The following is a 14505-nucleotide window of genomic DNA, read 5'->3' on the forward strand; positions in this document are numbered from 1 at the left end:
TATTCTGATACATAATGACTTAATATGGCAGCAGAAGGAGCCAAAGAGTATGTGGTCGCTTAACTTGCTCCAAAATAGCAACTAAATCTCCCTCAGATATCCTACTTTGCTTTTATGCAAACACACCAAATATACATATTCACACACACACAAAAGCAGATATGCATCGTCATAATTGTTGTTTTAACAGCCCTCTTCTATGCTTCAAGGTTGAGACAGATTTTCTGATTGGACACCCTTCCTGTTGCTAAGAGAGACGTTTTTCATGGAAGATGGGAAATGAATGACACCACTTCTATGATAGTTACACTTGTTTACAACTATCATGTAATGTCAAGACAAGTAACCACACACACAATTGATACATATTTAACCATTGTGGTATAAAGCAATTTGCAAAGAAAGGGAAAAACATTAGAATGTAAAAATTAATATTTTACCACAAGTATTGAAAAAGTACCCTGAAAGTAATCAGGTCTCTGAACTTTCTTTCTAACCTAATATAAATATATATAAATATATATAATATATATATATATATATATATATATATATATATATATATACTGTTGAATAGGTATATAATAAGTTTCAAAATTTCAACAGAAACACAGCAAGGGAACAAATGCAAAATTCACACACAAGACGGGATGTTGCTCATTCCTTGTCAGTTATCATCCAAAAGATACTTAAAATTTCATGCCTTTAGCAATAATAATAATATTGCTCACTTTTGGTGGCGTCAGCAGCAAAAAGCTGCTGGGAATAGTGAGCGAACGTTCAGGACAGTGACAAAAGCTAGCAAGACACAAATGCAAATAGACAGGTTCAAAAAAAAAACAATAGCAGTTGAACCCTGGGTCACTGTAATTGGCTATGCTCCCCTCCACCAAAATTCCAGGCCAGGTGCCTATAGTAGAAAGGGTTACTACTACTGATGCTGCTGCTGGCAGAAATACCACCCTCCAGGCAGTTTCCTGCAAGTGATAGATAATACTGTGTTAATTATATCCACTTACGTAATACTTACCTAAAACATGCTGCTGTTGTAGCAGGTCTGTGATTAAGACTTTTCCTTTGGTCAGTCTTTTGATTAGCCTTCTTGGGTTTAGAGACAAACTGACTAGTGTGAAGAGGAAATACATTCTTTCTCTCTGATAAATGGTTAACATTTAGAATTAATAATTCCTCTTTATAATCAAATTTTGAAGAATTGTACTTCAGGTTACTGCCAGAGTTCATTTTCACATATTCAGTATTTGGTATATATTTACTGAAATGGAGATGAAAATTGAAACCAGAATAAGAAAAATATGTAAATTTGAAATCTGTAATTGGTAGATTTTATCTGTTGATATCATAGGCATGGTTGCTATAGATACACAGATGGCTGTGTGGTTATGGAGTTTGCTTCCTAGATTGGTGTTTTGGTGTTCAGCCCAAGGCCAATTGAAGCCTTGTAAGTGGATTTAGTAGACAAAAATTGAAGAAGTTTGTCTATGTATGTATGTATGTATGAGTGTGTATGTATACATGTGTATATGCTTGTGTCCAGTTATCTTTACATCATATGAAGTTGTAAATGAGCGTCACTGTCATACAACCAGTGTCATTTATTTCCCGCCATTAGGAAATATTACTTTGCTTGGAAACAGATGAGGGTTGGCAACCAACCATAGAAGGTCTGCTTCAACAAATACCATTTGGCTCTTTATAAAGAAAGCAATGATGATGATATAATTTAACCAGTGGTCAATTCTGATCAAGGAACAAACATATGAACTAGAGTGTTCTAGCTGTAACCATTTTGGATATAAAAAAACCCAGAATGGTTACAGCTACGACACTAGTTCATTTCTAGTGTTTGAAATATGGAGTGATATTCTGGTATTGTCGTGTTTAAGATATGGAATGGTTGGTATTCCAGTATTCTGATTTCTATTTCACATGTTAATTGTTGTGGAGTTCTAGATTGTTTAACATACAGCTAAAGTTGTTATGCAGTTATATCTGTATGTAATGCTAAAAGTATGATTGTGATATTGCCAGCGTAGAATGCTTTGTAGATATTTTAAAGTTGAGTTGAAATGGAGAGGATGAAAAAATGTGAAAAGCACGATTGATTTTGGAAGTATCCAGGACAAGTCTTTAAGCAATTTTCCATAGATCTGAGATAATGTATTTGGTTAACCCTTTCATTACCAACCTGGCTGAAACCATCTCTGGCTCTGAGTACAAATGTCTTGTTTTCATAAGTTTTGAATTAAAATCTTCCACCAAACCTTCCTCACAATAGCTTAATGATAACTAAGTTATTTTACTAAATTCTTTGTTATACTAAAAATTAATTGAAAGAAACACAGCATCTCAGAATAAATACAGTAACGAAAGGGCTAAACAATGTGTTCATTCTGAGATATCAATGACGGTATATTGCATATGCACAATATTCCTAGTGGAACAAAAATTTACCCTTAATATCTTATACTAATAAAGCTGCCAAAAGATATCCTAGGAAGCAATTTTTTTTTTCACTACCATTAGTGAAAGGACTATATTATCATCATCATCGTCGTTGTCATCTATCCACTTTGCATGCTTGCATGGGTTGGACTGGTCATCACAGTCAAGGTCATCTGTTGTTGGCAGCCACTCGTTCAATAGACAGGTGCTAGTATGGGTCATTTGTCATTTTCTACAGCTGGTGTTTTGTCTCTTTTTATTTTATGTTTTCCAGCATGCAGTACCCAGACAGACCCAGAGAATGTAAGAGAATTCTGTTTCCATTTATTTACATAAAAATAATTACATATACACATACGAATATGAACACATTTATGCAAATATACGTGTTCACGCACTGCTAGACATATCTACATCCTCAGTGATATCCTAATGGACTAATGGACTTACAGAACATGATTTACTTACATTCATATATCAATGTTCAACATTACTTTCATTAAACAAAACAAGAGAAATTTGAGAACAGCAAACCAGCAGCTTATAGCAAGAGCTTATTGCTTAGTTGCTATTTGGGTGCTGCAGTTAGAAAAATGAATAAACAGATCTCCCAACACGTTTGTTCAATTTATGTCTGTTGCTCCATACAAGCATAGATTAGATGAACATATCATACAGCATCTTTCTTTTAATAACCAGATAACCATTTTTGTTGCTAACACATCATCATCATTGTTTAATGTCTGTTTTCCATACTGGCATGGTTTGGACTGTTTGACTGAAGATTCAAGGCTGCACCAGGCTCCAATCCAATCTGGCAATGTTTCTACAGCTTGATGCCCTTCCTAAAGCCAACTACTCCAAGGGTGTAGTGGGTGGTTTGCACATGCCAGCGGCACAGGAGCCAGTCACGCAGACCTAGCATCAATCACGTTTGGATAGTGCTTAGGTTATTCTAATAAAAGATCTCTTAATTCACACATCTTTAAGGACACAAAACAACTATGTGGTTTGTTAACAGGAGAACTGACAAAACTAACACTCATATTTACTTTTGTAGAGCACAGATGTAAATTCAGACTATAAATATGTGTGTGTGTGTGTATATATATATATATATATATATTATATATATATATATTTACACACACACACACACAAATATATATATAGTTGAAATTTACAGAAAAGCAAAAGATGAAGACAGGTGTATGAACAACAAGCAGGTGTATTAGTTTGAAGCTTGGGAAAGTGAGAAAGTCTTGTATGTGTATATAGACCTGACGGAAGCCCCTTATGCGCATGCACAATCATCATCAGCAGCTAGGCTTGACCACCCATTCATCCTCTTTGGCCCCGGCTTCTGACCAGACAGGGCGCGACTGAGACCAGCTCTGTGGAGCTGGAATTCTGATGGCGAGCAACGTTGTGAGTCTGTGAAAATGCCTTCGTATTTTTGTGTCTAACTACCAACCCTGCTGCTTCCACACCAAGGCATCCAGGCTACCGATGTCCAGAGATGAAATGGTTATTCAGGCGAAATAAATCATTATTGTTATTTGTTTGGAGAGATCTTGTCCTTGCCTTTTCCTTCCATGAACTATGTATGGAATTGTGAAGCACCCATCCAGTGCCAACTCATTTCCTACAACTTTTTCATTTTCCAAGGCGTTATACTAATACATCTGTTTGTTGTCTACACCACCTGTCTTTGTCTTTTTTTTTTAATTCTCCCATATATATATATATATATATATATGTAGGTCCCGGGTTGATTCGGGGTTAACCACAGTAAATAAGGTACTCAATACATAGCAGAGTAAAATTAATTTATTATATAGAAGGAGCTTTACAGGACTAGAACTGTTTCATTCAAGAGAAATCTTCAGGAAGCTAGTTAACAAGAATTGTATTGGCATTTATACATTTAGGCAGGTTAAAGGGGTGTTGGTGGGGGACTTTTTGGGGGTAGGCATAGCGCAAAAAATCGTACTTGGGGAGTGGTCAAGGAGTCAGTGTTAAATTAGATAGGAGAATAAATAAAAAATAAAAATAAAAAATAAAAAATAACAAATATAAAATATAAAAAATAAAAAATAGAAAATAGAAAATAAAAAAATATAAAAAAATATGTAAAAAATAAAAATAAAAATAAAAATAAAAAATAAAAATATATATATATATATATATATATATATATATATGTATAAGGGGGGAATAAAGTTTTAGGTAAATAAGGAGATTCTCACTTATACCTCTACACATACACACATATATATACAATCACACATATACATATCTACACATACACATATATATGTATACATACACACACTCACTTGCATACACGTATACACACATGTATATATACACACACGACCACACATACATATACACACAGAAAAATATATATATACACATACACACACATCTACTCACATACACGCATACACACACAAATCCATACACACACATGCGCGCACACACAGCACACTAGTCCCTATATACACATATATACACATACACACATATATATACACCCACACATACACATACATACACATATATATACATACATACACATACATATACACATATACATACATACACATATATATATATATATACACATATATATACATATGTGTACCCATGCATACCTACACATACACACATATATATATATACATATACAAATACAGACCCATTCCCTAATTTTAATTTTATTATCTTCGTTTATTACTTTTGTTATCTTTGGCCGCTTGGTCACAAACATCTTGGCTATGACAGCCAGACCATTTATCCGGCTACTGGAAAACAATTACTCATTCACTCACGCACACTCTTTAGCACGTACACTCACTCATTCGTACACTCATACGCATACACGCACGCACGCGTTATATTCATACATACATACATCTACATACATTCACGTATATACACATACGTACGCGTACCTACAGATTCATGTCTACACTCTTAGAGGGCTAGTCTATACATATACACCAATAAATATAAATACACACACATACATGTACACCTACATACAAATACATACATGTACATATATATATATATATATATATATATATATATATAATATATATACGCGTACCTACAGATTCATGTCTACACTCTTAGAAGGCTAGTCTATACATATACACCCATAAATATAAATACACACACATACATACATGTACACCTACATACAAATACATACATGTACATATATATATATATATATATATATAATTATATATATATATATATATATATAATATATATACATATATATACATATATATATTTATACTAACATGCATACTCAAAAAATAAGTAAATAGTAAATATATATACACGCGCAGTTATTCATACGTGAATGTATGTAGATGTATGTATGTATGAATATAACGCGTGCGTGCGTGTATGCGTATGAGTGTACGAATGAGTGAGTGTACGTGCTAAAGAGTGTGCGTGAGTGAATGAGTAATTGTTTTCCAGTAGCCGGATAAATGGTCTGGCTGTCATAGCCAAGATGTTTGTGACCAAGCGGCCAAAGATAACAAAAGTAATAAACGAAGATAATAAAATTAAAATTAGGGAATGGGTCTGTATTTGTATATGTATATATATATGTGTGTATGTGTAGGTATGCATGGGTACACATATGTATATATATGTGTATATATATATATATATGTGTATGTATGTATATGTGTATATGTATGTGTATGTATGTATATATATGTGTATGTATGTGTATGTGTGGGTGTATATATATGTGTGTATGTGTATATATGTGTATATAGGGACTAGTGTGCTGTGTGTGTGCGCATGTGTGTGTATGGATTTGTGTGTGTATGCGTGTATGTGAGTAGATGTGTGTGTATGTGTATATATATATTTTTCTGTGTGTATATGTATGTGTGGTCGTGTGTGTATATATACATGTGTGTATACGTGTATGCAAGTGAGTGTGTGTATGTATACATATATATGTGTATGTGTAGATATGTATATGTATGTGTGATTGTATATATATGTGTGTATGTGTAGAGGTATAAGTGAGAATCTCCTTATTTACCTAAAACTTTATTCCCCCCCTTTATACATATATATATATATATATATATATATATAATATATATATATATATATATATTTTTATTTTTTATTTTTATTTTTTATTTTTTACATATTTTTTAATATTTTTTTATTTTCTATTTTCTATTTTTATTTTTTATTTTTATATTTTTTATTTGTTATTTTTTATTTTTTACTTTTTATTTTTTATTTTTTATTTATTCTCCTATCTAATTTAACACTGACTCCTTGACCACTCCCCCAAGTACGATTTTTTGCGCTATGCCTACCCCCAAAAAGTCCCCCACCAACACCTGCCTAAATGTATAAATGCCAATACAATTCTTGTTAACTAGCTTCCTGAAGATTTCTCTTGAATGAAACAGTTCTAGTCCTGTAGAAGCTCCTTCTATATAATAAATATATATATATATATATATATATATATTATATAAGGTAATTAGAAATCAATGGTAAAAAAAAGAAAATACATCTGAGTGTTATCAATATATTGTAAAAATAGATGCAACATGAAAGGTGAGCTCTTCAAGTTTCTACCGACAGTCACAGATGTTCAATGTGGGCACCCTTTGCCATATGGCAGATGGCTACACCACAGACTTACTCCTGTAAGTCTTGTGGAATTTGGAGGTATGAACACTGTCTTTCAGATCCCTGCAAAGGAAAAAGTCACAAGGTGTTAGGTTGGGAGACCTTGAGGGAACCAGACCATCAATTGTAAATATATCCCAGGATGCTGGTTGAGGTAATCACATATGTGTCTATACCAATGTCTTGCTGCATAATGAAGTCAAGTACGTCTTCTTTCAACTGGGGCAACAACCAAATGAACAGCATTGTTCCTTTTATTTTGAATTATTCTGTATATATAAAAATCATTGTTTCAATCTCCATTTTTCCATGCTTGCATGGGTTAGGCAGAGTTTATTGAGACAGATGTTTTAGTTTGATGCTCTTCCTGTAGTCAACCCTTACCCATTTCCAAGCAAGGTAATGTTTCCCCATGGCCAGACATATTTCTACAGAATATGAGAAACAAATGACATTTACTTGCAACAGTCAAGTGATGTCAAGACAAGGAGACACAAAATACACTCACACACACACAAAGAAATCCTTTCAGTTTCTATCCAACAAATCCATTCACAAGGCTTTTTTTTCCAGCCCAGGGCTATGCTAGAAGACACTTATCCAAGGAGCCATGCAGTGGGACTGAACCTGAAACTATGTGGTTGCAAAGCAAGCTTCTTAACCACAGTCATACCTCCACATAGACAAAACAAACAGAATGGACTTCTTTTTCAGTTTCTGTCTACCAAACTAATTTACAAAGCTTTAGACAACCCAAGGTTATAGTAGAAACCACTTGCCTGAGGTGCCACAAAGTAGGACTGAACCCAAAATTACATGGTTAGGAAGCAACTTTTTTAACCACACAGCCATGCCTGTGCCTAGCCTTGCCTCTAACTTGTATTCTAAATAATCTACTTTATATTTTACTGTGTATTTATAAATATAATATATACAATCTTTTAGCTCTTCTTAAAAAAAGGTGTTCAACACATTAGGTTTCAGTAATGAGAGTGTGTCAGTGATAACGAGACTATAAATTATGGCTTTAGCAAATATCAAATGAAGTTTGCCATTATTCTAGCTGAGAGAATTAATGAAATAAATAACTAATTAACTAATAAATTACCTGTCAACATTTACAATTATTTTCATTTTGCTTTCTTGTTGCGTATCATCTGTATTCAGCTGCTTATCACAGACAGCAGGGGACATAATTTCCTGCAGAGAACAATTATTATTAACTTTAGGAAAGACAAGACAGAAAAAAAAATAGCAATAATGACAACAATGACTATACGTGTGTATATATACACAGAGTGTGATGGGTAAATTGTTGCCATTTTATATTTTAATTTTGCTCATGGGCATTGTTTTTGATTTTATTGACTACACAATATAGTAGGGTCAGTTGGGCACCATGATGCAATTAACTCGGCTAGAAATTTCGAAACAACATGCACTGCTTGGCATTTGCACCAGAAACTCCAATATGAACATTTCAGAGTTTTGGGTGTCAATCTGAGTCCACAAAACCTGAGTGATAAAAATCAAATGTTCATGGTGTTTGGAGTGATCACTAGTGATAGCAAAGTTATGCCTCCATTCATCTTCATACACGGCCTCAGACTCAACATGGAGGCCTACATCAAAGAGGTAGTGCTGTCCTGGGTCAAGAGGGTGGCTAGTGGAAGACCCTATGTCTGGCAACAGGACTCTGCATCATACTACACAAGCAGGAGAACCCAGTTATGGCAGTCAGACAATTTCTGTGACCACATCACCCCTAACATCTGGCCACCTAACACTCCAGATTGCAACCCCCTTGATTATTATGTGTGGGGCATAGTGGAGCAAGAGGCCAACAAAACTCCTTGTAACACCAAAGATGAACTGAAGACAAGGATTATGGCAGCATTCACCAACTTAAACAAGGAGACCATCCAGAAGAATTGCAGGAGATTCCAAAGTTGTCTGGAGGCCGTAGTTGAAGCCAATGGCAATTTTATTGAATAAATTTACTCTTTAGTATTTCAAGATATTTCTATGTAATTTTGATAAATATATGTTAAAACGAGATAGCAGTGTTATTCTCATTTTTGCGTAATTTAGACAACAGTTTATTCACCGCACCCTGTATATATACGGAGAGAGAGAGAGACATGATGGGCTTCTTTTTCAGGTTCCACCTGTCAAATTAATTCACCAAGTTTTTGTTCCAGCAGTGCTATAGCAGAAGCTATTTGCTCAAGGTGACACAGTGGGGCTGAATTTAAAACTATGTGGTTGGGAAGCAAGAGGAAGTACAGGTAGGCCCAGAATTAAAGCTGAGTGGGAAAGTACTTCAAGTTTGGTAGGACTGTTATAAACAAAAATTAAAACCCATGATAAATTACAGAATTTAAATCTCAAAACCCATCTACTGACAAGTTAAATCATACAAAGTTTAAATGCATCTGTCAATGCAAAATTTTGTCATCAAAACTACAATGGCCAAAATAAGACTGATGATGACAGTTCTATTCCTTCATTAATATATTTTTAACAAAACTGTATAAAATTATTTTATTTTTTACAGTTTATGTAGAATTTTTATCTCTTTCGAATGATATAGGCATTATATATCTTTCTGCAATTCGATTAATTCAAATGATTACAAATTGTCAGCAAAATAATTTCAAGACTGTATCAAGATTATGCAAACTAATAAGCCAAATGGGTGGTCATACTTCACTGTTTTGTTTAATAATTGAGCATTGTTACACATTCATTCAGTATGGGAAAGCTTTGTAGTATCAGCCCAGTTCCTAGATCAAAGATTGTTTTGCTTCGTTAGCAAACTGTGTCCTTCATGAACATTAGCAAGCAATTAGGTTGCAGCAAAACAGCTTGGGTTCAAGCATGGAAGCTTTACCAATACAAAGATCAGCATAGAACAGGCGCTCTGAGAAAAACAACAGTAGAGATGGATCAGCAAATTCATAGGCTCTCTGGAGGTAACCAAATGCTAACAGCAGTGGACATTTGCAAGCAATTATCTGATGAAACTGACATCAGCTTTACAGCACAAATTGTCAGAATTTGGATTGTTCAGTCAGATTGCTCAAAAGAAGCTGATAATCTCTGAGACTAACCAGTGGAAGCAGAAAAGCCATGCTGAATGGACGGCCAAAGACTGGTGAAAAGCTCTTTGGAGCGATGAACCCCACTAGTGCATCTTTGGGAAAGGCTTATACTGGACATTGTCCAACTGAAGAATTCCATCCTAAGTGTGTCAAGAAAATGGCGCAAGCATGAGGTGGGGGAGTAATGGTGTGGGTCACATTCAACAGCTTAGGTGTTGGTGCAATTGTTAAAGTTGATGGCAGACTGAATAGTGTAGACTATCTGCAATAAGTAAATGAAAATGTGCTGCCATATTTAAATAATCAGAAGGCACCGGGATCTACTTACCAGCAGGACAATTGCCCCATTCATAAGACTAGGAGAGTTTTGCAATAATATGGTTGTTATTGAGTGGCCTCCTCAGAGCCCAGATTTGAATCCAATAGAAAATTTATGGAATTATGTTTCCAAAAGAGTTCATGCTAAAAAAACCAACATACTTGTCCCAATTATATAATTTTATTGAAGAAATATGGCAGAACATTGTGAGTGATTTTTGTGCCCATATGTCAAACTCCATGTCCCACCGTTGTAAGGCCATAATTGAAAATAATGACTATGGAACTAGGTACTAATAATAAATTCTTGTTTGTTGATCATTTGTGCCATAAATTTTCAATTTAAACAAAATAATGCTGGTATGGTCATAAATTTATTTTGCTGACAATTTGTAATAATTTGAATTAATTGTGCATTAAAATTATTCAAATTGCAGAAAGATATATAATGCCTATATCATTCAAAAGAGATAAAAATTCTACATAAACTGTAAAAAGTAAAATAACTTTATACAGTTTTGTTAAAAATAAATTAATGAAGGAATTGAGCTGTCATCATCAGTCTTAAACTTATTTGGCGAGTGCAAGTGCAGCAGGTGTTATCACCTTACCACTAGATACTATGACTACTTCAACAAAAAGTCTTTCTACACTTGGCATGTGAAAAATCTTTAATGATTTTACTTAAACTGTATTGTCTTAAGAACACTGCTCTCTACACCCAAAAGGAGAAGTTAGCCTTTCTATGGGTCGTTGCAGTTCTCAGATGTTGAAAGTCCTGCATCTGAATTCTTCTCTTGCAGAAAGGGCAACTTCCTCTTAGGCTGAAGCTGGGTTTCTCTTCTTTGGGATACCTGTTGTTATTTTGTAGTTTGTGTTTCGAAACATGTTCTTGGCATCCAGTTCCAACTCTCCATACATATCCTGCAGAAAGTTTTCCAAAAAATCAATTAGATCCACCAATTTATTCAGATCGACATCAACTTCTTGAAAAGCTTTACTTTTACTGTTAAAACGTATAAGAATTAAATTCCGGATCTTAGCCACCAGTTTCAAGACAATCCATTTTATCAGTCAGTGTCTGAGTTTCATATTTGTCACAAATCATTTTCAATATCTCTGAGTGCATTTTAATTGCAGCTGTATCCATCAATGGGGGCTTTAGTAGCATCAGCGCTTGCTGACCAATGAGTTTCTGACAAAAAATTCAAAGTTATTTCTCTTATTTCTTGCCAAAGATTTCATTAAATTTGCCAGTCTATGTGTTGAAATAGACAAAAAAGATATATAACCTTTGTCATGAAAGTCAAAATAGCCAACAGTTTCAACATAGCAAGAAACAACTCCTTGTCCAACAGGATTCAACAAATGAGTAATACAGGAAATGAAAACTGTTGGCCGAGTTCTTTTTCCTAAGCCTGATTTGCATTCCTGTGTAGTGACTGGACACGACTAGCATTATCAAAGCTACTTCCTGCAGTCTGCAAACATTATACCCTTTTTGAAAGAAATTCTAACAGCGATACAGTCAATATTTTAGTTTTGTGAGAACCAGTGTATAGGAAAGTTAAAAACCTTTCTATTGGCTTCTCAGAAATAACACACAATAACTGTTGGCAAATCAACATGATCCCTGTCTTGTTTTGAATCTACAGAGACTGAGAAATGCTTGGCAGTTTTAAGTTTTGCTACACTAAAAACAATTTCGGGGAAACAACAACTATCAGACAAGTAATACACCATGTGGTAGTGAAAATATTTCTAGCTGAGCCACACTTGGCATTTAGGGATAGTGAAGAGATCATAGGATCTAAGCCTAACAGGAATTTTTTTTAATTATGGAACTTATTGCACAGTTTGATCCATTTCTGATGGGTCATTTGAATGCATTTGACAATCCTGGAAGGGATAAGCAGTCATACTTAACATTTATCATCCACAAAAAAACGTTTTGATGGTGGGAAAAGGTTATGAATCATACAGCAGCAAAACATTCCCTACATAAAAGATTGAACTTCAACACAGAATTTCTCTGTGGCCTTGGTTTTGTTCATGGGTTCCCATTTTCTCCAATCATTAAATGCTTCCTTCTTGTAAAACCTGACATATCAGCTTGACATCAAAGTACAGTGAAAGCAATAAACTGTATCCTTTGAGGGGCTGTACAAGAACCACTGTCTCTAATGAAACTCCCTATTGTCGTGAATAGTATAGCAATTGCAGTTTACCTTCACCTAATTGATAATGGCATCAAGAATTGTTTTGACATCGAACTGATTTTGACTGAAACAACATGGATACAATTTTCTCTGGCAAAAAAACACATGGCTGGGTCTAGATCCCATGATAGCAGGATGTGGTGATACTTCCTCTTCAATATTTTACTCTTGTTTATCTGCAGATGTACTTGGGAGTGTTGTTGGTTACCCAAAGGAAGGAATATCAGATACTGAGACTTCATTTAAAAATTTTTTTGAAGCAAAGAAAAAGGGAACTGCTATGTAGACTTTATTAAATCTTTCCTCAAGCATACTAAGCCAGGCAATTTACACGTACCTCTAGGGCAGATAAGTAGGCCTGCAACCAAAATTAATCTAATGTTAATAGAAAGGAATTCAATGATTTACAGTGGCTTAAGAATTTCATTCCCATAAAATTACTTTCCTTTAAAATTATGCTTCACTTTGATGGGGCCCTAGAAATGAAGAAGTGCCAAAACACTTCAAAAGCAATAATTTGAAAAGGAATTATGTATTTCATGGAACTCTCTAAATGTTAAACAATCTTATGACATTTGCACTTACAACTCTACTTTCATCTGCAGATGTAACAATTCAAATTGTTTTGTGAAGGAAGAGTATAGTTTAGATTACAACTGAAATATGTTGTTATGAATTTATTTATTTTTTTCTGTTCCAACACTTTTTGCAAGATATTGTTTTTTGTTTTTTTTTATCTACCTATTTTCAGCCAGGAACATAGTAGTAGACATCTGAAATCACAACTAATGTGCAAGAGAGAGAGTTGAAAATTGGTGGTTAAAAACACCCTGAAAGATAAAGATTTATGGAAGTGAAAGTTTTTAGCAAAAGAGAAAATGGTGAACAACATAAGGCCAAATTATTTTTCATTTTAAACAACATGAAAATAACAAATTGTAAGACCCGGCAAGACTAGTGAAGCCATAACCTGTGGCCCCTACCTGGGACGTAGTCAGTCCACCTGTGCATACCTTCCTGCTTGTGACACTTGTGAAGACCTGTTGAGGCAAGTCAAATCAAAGTCAAATCGAATCAAGTCAAACCAAATCAAAATAGATGAACATCAATGGAATTTGTATCCTTGTGGTACCAGTGCCGGTGGCACATAAGAAAACCATCCGAACGGGACCGTAGCCAGTACCGCATCGACTGGCCTCCGTGCCGTGGGCACGTAACAAACACCATCCGATCGTAGCCGTTCGCTAGCCTCGTCTGGCACCTGTGTTGGTGGCACATAAGAAAAACACCGAAAACACCATATCCGAGCGTGGCCGTCTGCCAGCCTCGTCTGGCACCTGTGTCGGTGGCACATAAAAAACACCATCCGAGTGTGGCCGTCTGCCAGCCTCGTCTGGCACCTGTGTCAGTGGCACATAAAATCACCCACTACACTCTCGGAGTGGTTGGCGTTAGGAAGGGCATCCAGCTGTAGAAACACTGCCAGATCTGACTGGCCTGGTGTAGCCTTCGGGCTTGCCAGACTCCAGTTGAACCGTCCAACCCATGCTAGCATGGAAAGCGGACGTTAAACGATGATGATGATGTAATATACTGAATAGATTAAATACAGAAACAATTTTAAATATTTTTGAAAAATGCACAGCAAATTCTAATACATCAAAAGCATAAAATATTGAGGTCATCATGCGCTTTAATGACAT

At 35.0% G+C, this 14505-nt stretch overlaps 1 protein-coding gene across 1 annotated transcript in view; it reads right to left on the reverse strand.

The window, feature by feature from the left end:
* The window catches only part of LOC115215773, a 124191-nt gene that overhangs the window by 8321 nt on the left and 101365 nt on the right, over positions 1 to 14505 (reverse strand). Inside the window, exons 20-21 of the mRNA XM_036505701.1 lie at positions 8270 to 8361; positions 1031 to 1273 (exon numbers count right to left, since the gene is read on the reverse strand). Coding sequence (XP_036361594.1) covers positions 1031 to 1273; positions 8270 to 8361 — 335 coding nt within the window. The remainder of the gene's footprint in view (positions 1 to 1030; positions 1274 to 8269; positions 8362 to 14505) is intronic.

This window comes from Octopus sinensis, linkage group LG9 (genome assembly GCF_006345805.1).
Source record: "Octopus sinensis linkage group LG9, ASM634580v1, whole genome shotgun sequence".
NCBI lineage: Eukaryota > Metazoa > Mollusca > Cephalopoda > Octopoda > Octopodidae > Octopus > Octopus sinensis.